The sequence below is a fragment of the Phacochoerus africanus genome, chromosome 2, assembly GCF_016906955.1.
Source record: "Phacochoerus africanus isolate WHEZ1 chromosome 2, ROS_Pafr_v1, whole genome shotgun sequence".
NCBI lineage: Eukaryota > Metazoa > Chordata > Mammalia > Artiodactyla > Suidae > Phacochoerus > Phacochoerus africanus.
The window spans coordinates 278,915,128-278,926,665 of NC_062545.1; the positions used below are offsets into that span (position 1 = coordinate 278,915,128).

General features: G+C 68.0%; 1 protein-coding gene across 1 annotated transcript; it reads right to left on the reverse strand.

Moving 5' to 3' along the window:
* Positions 1 to 352: 352 nt before the first annotated feature.
* Positions 353 to 11,312, reverse strand: AGPAT2 (1-acylglycerol-3-phosphate O-acyltransferase 2). The gene is made up of 6 exons (XM_047768970.1): positions 11,002 to 11,312; positions 4,061 to 4,194; positions 3,480 to 3,655; positions 3,190 to 3,285; positions 1,638 to 1,710; positions 353 to 1,019 (listed from the first exon to the last, which is right to left on the reverse strand). Exons 1-6 carry the CDS (start codon positions 11,181 to 11,183, stop codon positions 844 to 846), a joined length of 837 nt encoding a protein of 278 aa, XP_047624926.1. The 5' UTR covers positions 11,184 to 11,312; the 3' UTR covers positions 353 to 843.
* Between the last annotated feature and the right edge of the window lie 226 nt (positions 11,313 to 11,538).

Here is an 11,538-nt window from a genome sequence, read left to right on the forward strand (position 1 = left end):
GTGTCTGTGATGGCTTGGGGGGCATCCCACGGCTGCCGGCTTCCCCCAGGGCGCCGCCCGTGCTGGCGAGCAGGCTCCAGCGCCCGAGGCCGCGTCTCGGTGCCCGCTCTCCAAAGGGGCTGGAGCCGGCGCTTTCGGAAAAGGTGACCCTGGCCACAGAGACAGCTTCCTCGCCCCCAGCCAGGAGCCAGAGGGCGAACCTTCAGCTCCTTCCCGAGGACAGCCTGGCACCCCCAGCGGAAGGCGCCCAGGACGACTGTGGGCCCAGCGCCTGCATGGATGCCTGCCAAGCATGGAGGCCCGGCGGAGGTGGCAAGGGCAGCCCTCGCAGGGACCATGACTGACCAGGCACTTCCAAGAGTTCATTTATAAAAAACAGTGACCACGCACAGTACCGACTCAGCAGGCTTGCCCCCCGCGGCTGGCAGGAGCCGCAGGCCCGACTGGCCGGCCCTCTGAGGCCCAGATGGCCTGAGGCCGGGCATCCCGGCCCCTCCAGAGCCCGCCCCTCCCACAGGGCCTGATGTAGGCACGGCTGGGATCCCGGAGCTGGCCTCTGCTCCCCACAGGCCCAGGCAGGAGGCGGGGGCCGAGCAGTCAGTCCAGCCCTGCCAGCCATCCGGGGCTCAGGCCTGCTGCCACACGGCGCCTGGGAGGCTCTGCAGGCTCCTGTGCAGGAACATCGGGGGCCTGGACCCAAGGCGGGGACAGGAAGGGGTCCCCGCATCCAGGCCCTGAGTGAAAAAGGCAGGAGGAGCCACAGCGAGGGACACAGTGGCATGAGGTGGGCAGGGGTCTCTGTCCATTTTCTCCCAGGTCCTGTGCCCCCCCGCCCGGCCCCCACTACTGGGCTGGCTGGGCATCGGGCCCTGCGGGGGCCCCGTTCTCCTGGGGGGTCTTGGATATGCTGAAGAAGCTGGTCCTCATGGCTTGGTAGCAGGTGTCCATGAGCCTGGGGATGTCGGCGACAGTGAGGCCGCGGGTGGGGACGGCCTCCAGCACCTCCACCTTGACGGTTCCTGTCGGGGGGTGGGGGGCGTCAGCAGCCTCGTGGGGGGCCCCCTTCCTGGACACCCTGGTCTCAGAGGGTTGGCTTTTAACTGAGCATAACTGGAACACCTGACACACCACACCCAGCCCCTAGGCACGTACTCGAGCTGGGACAATTGCGTGTCCCCTGTTAGTACCACCCAGGGCTCGGGACACGGCCTCCTGCAGAAAGCAGCCTTGCACCTGCTCCCAGGCAGCTCCCTCCTCCTCCTCTGCCACCCCCCTCAGCGGTCTAGGCGGCCTCACCACCCACCTGGGCACCAGGTGCCCTTGCGTGGGGTCTGGAGGGAAGGCCTGGGGGTACCCGGCGGGCTACTGCCCCTGGGAGCCAGGCCCCGACCCGCTGGCTCAGAAGCCCTCCCGGCACGTGATGCACGGTGTGGACTTGGGCCCCCAGCCTCCCTCTAGGAGCCTCTGTCTCCTCACAGCCCAGGGCTGGGACTCTAGGCAACCCCCCCCCCCGCCCCGTTCCCTCCGCCCTTCCCCAGAGGGTCGGTCCCTGAGGGGCAGCGGCCCATCGTGGCCACCCAGACCCGGGAACTCATCTCAGGACGCGGGCATGCACGACGGCGGGGGCAGGGGGGTACCTGAGGTGAAGAGCTTCGTCCTGGCGTCGTAGAAGGAGGAGAAGCTGGAGTACACCACGGGCACGATGGGCACCTGTGCACACGGCAGCCTGAGCACCGCCTGCCTGCCCCGCCCGGCGTCCCCGGGGGGGGGGCGCCCTGGGTCCGGCCTCGGGGCACGTCCACACGCCGCCGCCTGGCCCTGGGACGCCCTCATGCCCTGGGCAGCCCAGAGGTCCCAGCCTCCGCGTGCACAGCTTCTCCCTGGTACCGCTCCTCCAGGAAGCCTCCTGGGTGGGCACATACCCATCTGATCCCGCCTCCCTCCCCCACGGGTCTGTCCCCAGATGGCCCGGCCCCTGTCCAGTTTAGCCACCCCTCCCTTCCTGGCCTCCCCGCCCCCCATGCCCGCCGCCCCGGGGGGAGGTGGGAGCAGCTCCCAGCAGGGAAGGGGCAGGGCCTGCGGTGTTCCTGGAAGACACCAGGTCAAGTCCCAGGGTGACTCGTGATGACTCTCCAGGGCTGGAAATGCCACTTGCGCTTAATCATTAACTATGGGGGTGGGGCGCACGGGGGGGGGGGGCGGGGACGAAATGTCCAGTCTCCCGTCGAGACCGTGCTGCCGCGGCCCCCCCACAGCTCCCCGCTGTCTCCTCCCCTCTTCCCTCTTCTCCAGCAACGGGAAGTGACATCGGCCCTGGGCATATGGCAGGGGTGCCCTCCTCTCGGCCAGAAGCAGGGCGTCCGGCTTGGGCAGAGCTGGGCTGGAGCCCAGGGTCTGTCCAGCTTGGGCTTCTCCACCCCCTGGGAGCTTCTGGAAGGAGGCCCCACCTGGCCCTGATCAGGGCCACCAGGGGGCGCCAGAGGTCACCCGTCACAGGTGAAGGACCCAAGCAAGAGCCGCAGACCCTGCCCGGCTGCTGCCACTCTGACCCCAATCAGGCAGAATGAAAGCACCCTCGCCTGACCCCAGACAAGGACGGCCGCCCCTGCACGAACCCCAGCACAAGACTGGGGGTGAGAGCCCCACCAGGTGACCCCTCACCTACGGGGAGACCGCCCCCCAAAGGATGGATGTGCCCAAGCCTCTCCCGCCATCACCCCAGACGCCAGGACTCCTCTAGGACAAACGGCAGCCCTGGAAGTCAAGGAGCAGCAGCACGTAACCCCGCTCCAGCTGGGGTGCTGGGAGACTGACCTCGAACTTGGCACAGCCCTCCCGAGAGCTCAGCCAGCAGAACCTCTATGCCCACCGCAGCCTCCCCGGTGGGTCCCCGGCCTGGCCAGCTAGAAAGCGGGGTGCGGGAGCTCCAGGCGCAGACACGCGGCAACGAGTCATCGCAGGTGGTCTGGGCCTGATCAGGCACTAGCTTGGGCCCTCGGAGCGGGTCGAGGGGCCCGAGGGGCCAGCCTCCTTAGCAGGTCACGGACAGGCGCACAGGCCGCCGGCCCTGTGCAAGGTGGTCCCTGAGCTCCAGGGGCCCCGGCCCAGCCAGGAGGTGCCCTTCAGCCTTAAGCCAACGCGGACATGCGTCCCGCCCTGCTCCCCGGGGAGGCCGTGGCCAGGACGCACCTGGGCCTGGATCGCCAGGTAGAAGGCACCTTTCTTGAAGGGCAGCAGGTCCCCGTTGTCATTCCGTGTGCCCTCGGGGTAGATCCACACTTTGAGCTGTAGGAGAGGCGGGGGCAGCTGTGGGGCACGGCCCAGGGTCCGCCCCGGGGGGCCACGCCCCCGCGCCCGGCTTTGGCGTCTGCGGTTGAGGGTCAGGCGTGCTGATGCCGGAAGGGAGTTACCCCGAAAGGCACTTCGGCCAGAACGCGGCAGGCACGCCCCCACCAAGCGGGCCCCAGCCCCGCGCTCACCTTCTCCCTGACCATGCGCTCGCCCACGTCGGCCAACGCGCTCACGGCCGTCTGGGAGCGCTGCCGGTTGATGAATATGACGCCTCCCAGGTACATGATCAGGCCCACGGGCCCCAGGAAAAGCAGCTCCCGCTTGGCGATCTGCACGCAGCGATCGGGCAGGGCCTCCATGAGGCCTGGGAGGCAGAGCCGGGAGAGAGAGGGAGAGGGACAGCGAGCGTGACCTCAGGGCCAGGCAGCCACCTCCCCAAGGAGGAGCGAGCCAGCCCTGGCCTTGACCACGGCACCATCCCTCCCACTGGCTCCCTGGGCAAGGCCCCTGCCCTCTGGGCCTCTGTCTCCCCTGCGAAGGGCAGGTGCTGGGATGGCGCTCCAGCTGCCACGGGCCGCAGAGGCCCGGGCCCGGCGCCGGCCAGGGGCAGCCTTGTCACCCCTCACCCAGCTCCAGGTCCCCCAGCCTGCGTCAGCCCCCTCACCTGCCGGCTCGCCTGGGCCCGGCCTCCACCTGCTGAAGCGGCACCCCTCCCTGCCCTCCCCGGGTGGGGGGCGTCCTGGGCTGGGACCCTCGCTGGCCGGCCTACCCATCATGTCCAGGATGCTCTGGTGGTTGGAGATGATGACGCACGAGCGGTCCTCGTCCAGCCGCTGGCGGCCCTTTATCTCAAAGCGAAGGCCGTATAAGTACTTGAAGGAGCGGACGAACCAGCTGATGATGCTGAGAGGAGAGGCGGGGCCGTGGGCAGAGGGCCCCTGCCTAGGGCTCTGCCCGCGGGCCCAGCCGGGCCCGACTCGGCCAGACACAGAGGAGACCGAGACGCCGCACAGAGACGCCAGCCCCCCTCGCAGACACCTCCCCCCCGACAGCCGCCAGGTCCTGTCGCTCGGCCCTCCTCAGGACGGCGAGGGCCACCCTGCCTAGACTGGGGACGCACAGGAGCAAGGCGGGGGGGGGTGACAACGGGGAGGGCACCTCCTTCCACGTCCAGGTGTCAGGGGCCACACCCAGTCACCTGGCCCTCAGCCCACACCCCTGCCTGTTAGCCGAGGGGCGGGCTCAGCTCAAAGAGGCTGGAAGCCAAGAGCCCCCAGACCTGGCTCTGGGTCTCAGCTTTGTCAGTAGCTGAAGGCCCCGCAGAGGAGGCTGGGCCCCCACATACAGAAAGGGACTGTCCCCCCCAGATAGCGCCAGGAAGAAAGTCTGGCACCAAGCAGAGACCTTGGCAAGGAGCTGAAGGTGGCTTCTGCGGTTCAAAAGAGCTATGGCTGGAGCGAAGCTGCTTCCACTCCTCACCCGGCCTACAGGGCTGCTCTGCTGCCCCAGACACACCTGAGGTCACGGGAGGATGGGAGGGGTAGGATGTGCGTGGACCCCACTCCTGGAAGGAAGCTGCCCTGGGCATTCGTGACCTTGCAGGGCTGGTCCCCGCAGCACCCGATCAGCGTCACCCGGTACATCCCTGGGGACCGTGTGTGCCGGCAGCCAGCTGGCAGGCAGGCAGGCAGGGTGACCCGGCCCCCTGCTCTGCGAGGACAATGCACACACCTGGGACAGGACAGGTGCTCACGAGAGGCGAGCCCTCCGGGTGACAGAGCCCGAGGCTTGAGGCCACTCCTCTGTGGCTCCTGCAGGACCCCGGGGCCTTCCCGTCCTGCAGGCAGTGGGGGGGCCCAAGGCTTCGGGACCCAGAACCATGCCTCTTCTCCCGGAAGATCCCCGCGCCCCACCCCCACGGCCGGCCCTCCTCCCAGGTCCCAGGCGGATGGGAGGGACCCGCCTCACCCAGAACAGTTGAGGACACAGCCTGGGCCCGCAGCAGAGCAGAGACCCAGAGCCGGACTCAGTTCCTTAAGCTTGCGGTACGAATCGGAAAGCACACAACGGACCGTCCTGACCGTCCACCTCCAGGACTCTCACTTGCCAACCCGAACCCCCTGTCCGCATTCAACTCCCTCCCCGACTGCCGCCTCCCCTGGCCCCCCCCCCCACCCCGCCCACTTCTTGTCTCCAGGATCTGACGCCTCTGGGTCCCGAGAGCCCAGTCCCATCGGCACCCAGCACCCAGCTGCACGGCTCCCAGAGCCAAAGCCCCTCATTACTGTCCCGGGCTGCTCCCGGGACGCCGGCTTCCAGCTTTGATGACTGAGATTCCCCCAAGAAAGAAGAATGCACTGGGTCCCGATCCGGATTCCTCTCCGAGAACCTGTTTTTCTCCTTTTTACTATAAAAGGCCTCACAATGTGTGGGGGGGGCGGGGCGGGGGGGGAGTCTTAAGGCCTTAGCCTGCTGTGGCCCCCTTCGCCTGGCAAAGCATTAAAGCTGTTTCTCCATCCCCCTAAACCCTATCACTGCGTCGCTATTCGGCACAGGTAGACAGAGGCTGAATTTCCGCAACAAGACTGGCATGAGCCTGAGGCCACCTCTAAACCTGGCTTTTCAGAGTTCCCGTCGTGGCGCAGTGGTTAACGAATCCGACTAGGAACCATGAGGTTGCAGGTTCGATCCCTGGCCTCGCTCAGTGGGTTAAGGATCCGGCGTTGCCTGTGAGCTGTGGTGTAGGTCGCAGACACAGTTCGGATCCCGCGTTGTTGTGGCTGTGGTGTAGGCCGGTGGCTGCAGCTCCGATTCAACCCCTAGCCTGGGAACCTCCATATGCCACGGGAGCAGCCCTGGAAATGGCAAAAAGACAAAATAATAGTAATAATAATAAACCTGGCTCTTGAAAAATGTGTGAAAAATGCCAGGCAACACGGCCTGCTTGAGGATGGCAGGGGGGAATCTCAAGCCCATTTTGAGGCCTGCCCCTCATCCCCTCGTGGGCTCTGCGGCCCCCACCCGACCCCCAGCAGGGAAGGCAGCGGCTCTGTCCTCTCAGGAAGCCCAGGCTGCCTGGTGCTCCGCACCCAACACCCACCCAGCACCCCTCGTGTCAGCCGCAGGAGCCAAGGGGCTGCCCCTGCCCTCCCCAGCACTGGGCCTCCTTCACTTCCTCCGGGCCGCCCCGTGAACGGCCCCCAAACCCCACGTGGGGGGAGCGAAAGCAGGGGGTGGAGCCAGGGTTGCCTGAAGCCCAGGCGGCCCAGGGCTGGGTTGAGTGCATGGCCCAGCGTTCCAGAAGCTGCTGCCAGCTGCCAAGTGGGTGACTGGTGCCAGCTTTCCATGCCAAGGCAGGTGGCTCCCCAAAACAGGCCCCTTCCAAGTGCCCGCAGACACGGGCATCCCTTAAGCAGAGGGGATCCCGGCCCTTCCTGGATCTCCCAGGAGCCCTCGTAGAGAGGTGAGCGCCGTAGACAGCGCAGATTCTCCGAGGCCTGAGGCCCACTCCTGGCAACCGGCCCTCCTGGACCTTCTGCGCTGGGCCCGAGGCCCCCCGGGCCCCTCCCAGGCTCCCAGGCCTCCCAGGTTTGGGTCCTGACCACCTTCTCACCAGCTGCGAGGACTCGACTTCCCTAAACTTCCATTTCCATGCCGGAAAGGCCAGAGCCAGACGAGGCCAGACCACCCTGACCCCGACGGCCCCTGGGAGCGCTCCTCAAACAGTGGCTGTGTTGATGGTGACACGGGCAGAAGAGAAGAATCCAGAGGATATGGAAGCAGAGGCCCGGCCCCCCGCCACCACCCGCCGGGAGGCGGCTCAAGGTCAGGTCTTGGCCACACGCTGACCTTCGGCCTCAGCCCCTGGACTTGGCCTCGGCGGCTCTGGGGAGACACAGCAGCTGTTTTGGCCGAGAGGTACCGGTCCTCAGCCAGACCCCATGGGCTTTGCCTGGAGAGAGAGGGGCTGGGGGGACTGGGGGAGCCCAGGGGGCTGCAGAGCCATGGATCTGCTCTGGCGACAGGAGGCCCTGCAAGGCCACTTGGCAGGGCAGGGGCACTTCTAAGTGTCATATGAGCTGGGTCACAGGAGGGACAGGAGCTGGGGGCTTCCAGCCTGTGCGATACCAGGAGGATGAGGGAGCAGGTGGACGCCAGGGGCTGGAAGAGGGGGGCCAGCGAGCACAGCCTCCAGCCCTCCTACCATGCCCCGGCTCTCGGGAGCTCTGGTCCGGCCTGCAGAAGTGCACACGGGGGGAGGGTCTGTCCACACCATCCCGCCCCGCCCCCTGACCCGGCAAAGCCAGCACAGACTTTCCTGCGAGACCAGGGCCCCAGGCCAGCCCGCAGGTGCGGTGCCCCCCACACATACACTGGCTGCGCTGTGTCCCCAGCCCTGCACCCCCCCACCCCAGGACCATGCAGTGGCCGCAGCGCTGTATTCAAACCCTGAGCAGCATCTACCAGGTGCCACCTGCTGGCTGTGACAAGGCCCACCCCAGCATTTTTGAGCCAGTGTGGGCGCCACAGACTGGGCACCCGCTGCCCTGCCTCCCTGCAGCCTAGCTATGCCACCCAGGTCCTGGGCACCAGGACGGACGCAGAAGCAAGCAGTTCAGTCCCCAGAGGACCTGCCATTAATAGTGGCACGCACCCTGGATCCTGAGGATGGGGGGCCACAGGACAGAGGGGCCGGCAGCCAGGAGCTGCCCTGCCCTGGCCACCTGTTATGCACGAAAAGGTACCCTCTCTTGGCTAAGCCTCTGTCATTAGGTTTCCTGCAGCCAAACCTGATTTTAACACACATAACTTCCCTGGCCTTCATTTTCTTTTCTGTAGAATGGGTGTCAAAAGGGCATCTGTTTCCCAGGACAAAGAAACGTGACCTGCTACTTAGCCCCACACACAGGACACCCCAATCTGGGCGGGGTCCCTGGCCTCAGCCCCCAGGCTGGTCGGAACAGAGCCAGCCTGTGCTCGGCCACGCCCTGCAGGAACTCACAGCGAGATAGATGGCACAGGCCTCCTTGGGGGCCCACCCAGAGCCCCTCATGGGGAGGAGCTGCGGATCAGGGAAATGAGGGGATGGGCAGAGTGGGGGCTGCCCCTCCCAGACCTCAGGGCTTCCCCAAAGCCCGCACTCCAGCCCCCACTGGCCAGGTGCTGGGGCGGGGCGGGGTGGGGGGGGTGCGGAGGGAAAATGAAAGCATCCCGGCTCTGCCGAGACCTGGCTCGGGGACCCCGGGCAACCCCCTCCCACTGGAGGCTGCCAGCTGCTCCTCTGCAGATTTGGCCATAGAATGGAACGCACGACAGTCCCTGCTCCCAAGGTCAAGGCACCGCGGTACAGGGAGGCGCTGCTGAGGTGGAAGCAGAGGCTGGCCGTGGGCAGAGTCCTTCCGGAAGTCGGGGAGGGACTGGAGCAGGGAGCCCGGGGGGGGCCCCCGAAATGGGGGGTAGGGAGCCTGTCTACACAGCCCCCAGCCTCTACCTCCATCCTCCTGGGTCGTGTCCCTAGACAGGCTGCCTGGGGGACGCAGCTCCACCTCAACCCCTGCACCTGACAGCCCTCAACGGCCACATCCCTTGGGGACCTCGTGGGCACCCTGTCCCTACCCCCTCCTCCCCATCGTGGAGAGCCCTGGGGTCACCGCTGCCACTTAATGCTTGGGGCCTGCGCTGCAGGGAAGGAGGCTCTGGGTGTCTGCTCTCCCCCCCACCGTCTCTCTGGGAGGCCAGCACCTGTTATATTATCCCGGAGGGGCCCCTCGGCAGCACTGGGTCTGGGGGCTCCTCTGAGGAGGGAAAGGCAGCAGGAAGCCCCCCTCCCCAGCCCCGTCAGGCCCTCCAGGGGCCGAAGTAGGACACCTCCGTTGACCAGAATCTCGGGTGACGCTAGGGGCCAAGCCAGGCTCAGGGCTGAGGAGAACGCACCCAGGCCAGCAGGGGCCAAAGGGCCCAGGGTGGGGTGGAAGCGGCAAGCGCTACTTTGGCCAGCCTGCCCGTCCAGCGACCACGTCACAAAGGGTGGCTGGTGACTTCTGATTTGACCCCAGGGAAGGAGCAAGTGGGGCCTTTTGAAGACAAGGCAGCAGCTTGTAAAGTAGCAGCCACCTGATGATACAGAGCCAGGGAGGGGGCGGTTCACTGCCAGGAACACCTGTCACCTGCTAAAAACCTGCTCTGGCGCTCTGAGTCTCCTATCCCACCCATGCTCAGGATGGCCTGACCCGGGGCGCCCTCCCATCCCATGCGCCACCCACCCCCCTCCCGCCCCCGGGCTCTGGGGGCCAGCAGCCGCTCCAAGGAGCCCACGGGCCATGGCTGCCTGAAACCACCCCAACCCCTGCACCGCCAGGCCAGGTCCCCAGCAGGCACTGGCCCCAGAGACTGGCTGAGAGCCCACTGCCCTCAGGGGACCTAGGGCCTCCCTCTCAGAAAGAGCCATGCAGGGCAGGCCCCCAGCCCTGAGAACCCCTACTTCCGGACCCAGGCCCTCTCCACCTCAGAGGGTAGGCTGCTTGGGAAGGCAGCTGGAAGAGGGACAGGTGGGCTGGCCCCAAGACGGTGGCCTGGGCCATCTGGGGGGCACTACAGACCTACAATGCACCCTCCTCAGTCGTCACGCCCAGTCTCAGAGCCCCCACCATAGGGCCTGGAGGACGTCCGAAGGGTGGGCCAGTGTGGGCAGCATCAGCCTGCCCAGACGGACGAGGGGACAAGGACAGGGGTGGCAGGGAGCGAGGAACCCTCACCTACTGCCGTGGAAGCAGGTGAATGGTGGCAGCCTCGGGGAGCCCAGTAATTCCACACCAGGCCACAGCCCAAAGGCAGCGGTTGCAAAAGCCACTGGGAGAAAAGTCAGCAAGAGCCCCTCCCACCGGGCAGCTGGGAGAAGGGCAGGGAGCCGCTCTCAGGTGGCCCTGCCCCCTGAGCCTCGGAGCCAGAGAGGCCCCCCACTCCTTCAGTCCCATCACCCACAGCAACACCCAGCTCCTCCGCCACCCTGGGCGTCCAGAGGAAAATTCCAGCCACCACCCCATTCTTGCTCCTGGCTTGAAGCTGGACCCCAAGGGGCGACACTCCCCGCCCGCCGTCCCCAGCGCGGAGCCAGCGCCCCTTCCTAAGAGGAAGGAAAGCGCCACCTGCCCGGTGCACCAGGACAGATGCGCTCATCCGCTGCCGGGGGTGGGAGGGGGCGTCAGGACGCCCCGGGCCCCGAGCGGGCGGGTCCAGGCGGGGCGGCGCTCCGGCCGGCCGGAGGTCCACCCGGGGGCAAGCCCGGCCGACCTGCCTCTTCCTCCCCGCGGGGAAGCAGGACGGAGCCTCGGCCAGCCTGGCCCGGCCGCGTTCCTCTCAAAGCCGCCCGGCACGCCGCACGCTGGGCGGAGGAGGGTGGGAGCTGTTTAAACTTCTCCGTGCCCGCCCCGGGCGCGGGGACATTGTGACGCCGGCTCCGGGGACCCTGCCAGGCCCGGCAGCGCCTCCGATCCGCTCTGCCCTCCGCGCGGCCGAGCGCCGGGAGCCCGGGAGAGCCGCGGGCGGGGCAGGAAGGAGGGAAAGGAGACGGGAAAGTTAGGGAAGCGGAAGCGGCGGCGGCGGCGGCGCGGCGCCCCCCGGCTCGGCTCCCTCCCGGACCCGGCCCCCTCCCCGCCCGGGCCCCCTCCCCGGCTCGCGGCCCCCTCCCCGGCTCGGCCCGGAGCCCCTTACCTCATGTTCTCCACCGTTCGGCCGCCGTGGCGCAGCAGGCAGGTGGCCGCGGCCACGATGGAGACCGTGAAGCAGAGCGCGCAGTACAAGCTGATCTTGGCGTAGAACTTGGCCGAGCGGCTCAGCTGCACCAGCAGCAGCAGCAGCAGCAGCGCTGCGCTCAGCCACGGCCAGACGTCCATGGCCGCGCCGGGACCGCGCCCGGGGACCCTCTCGGAGCCCCGACGGCGCGGGCCTCCGGCTCCCTGCCCCGGCTCCGGCCGCCGGCTGGCGGCTGCGGGCCCTGCTCCCCGCCCCGCCCGGCCCGCGCCCCTTATTGCGAGGGCCGAGGGGCGGGGCGGCCCGGGTGGGGAGAGACGCGCGGCCGAGGACGCAGCTAGGTGCGTCCCCGCCCCGCCCCGCCCCGCCCCGCGACGTCCCCACCCGCCGCGCGGTCACCGGCCCCGGCGCCGCCCCCAGCCCGGCCCCGCCCCGGCCCGCGGCACGGGGGCCCCCCCGCGCCCCCCCCCCCCGCGCGCCCAGCTGCCGGCCGCCCGG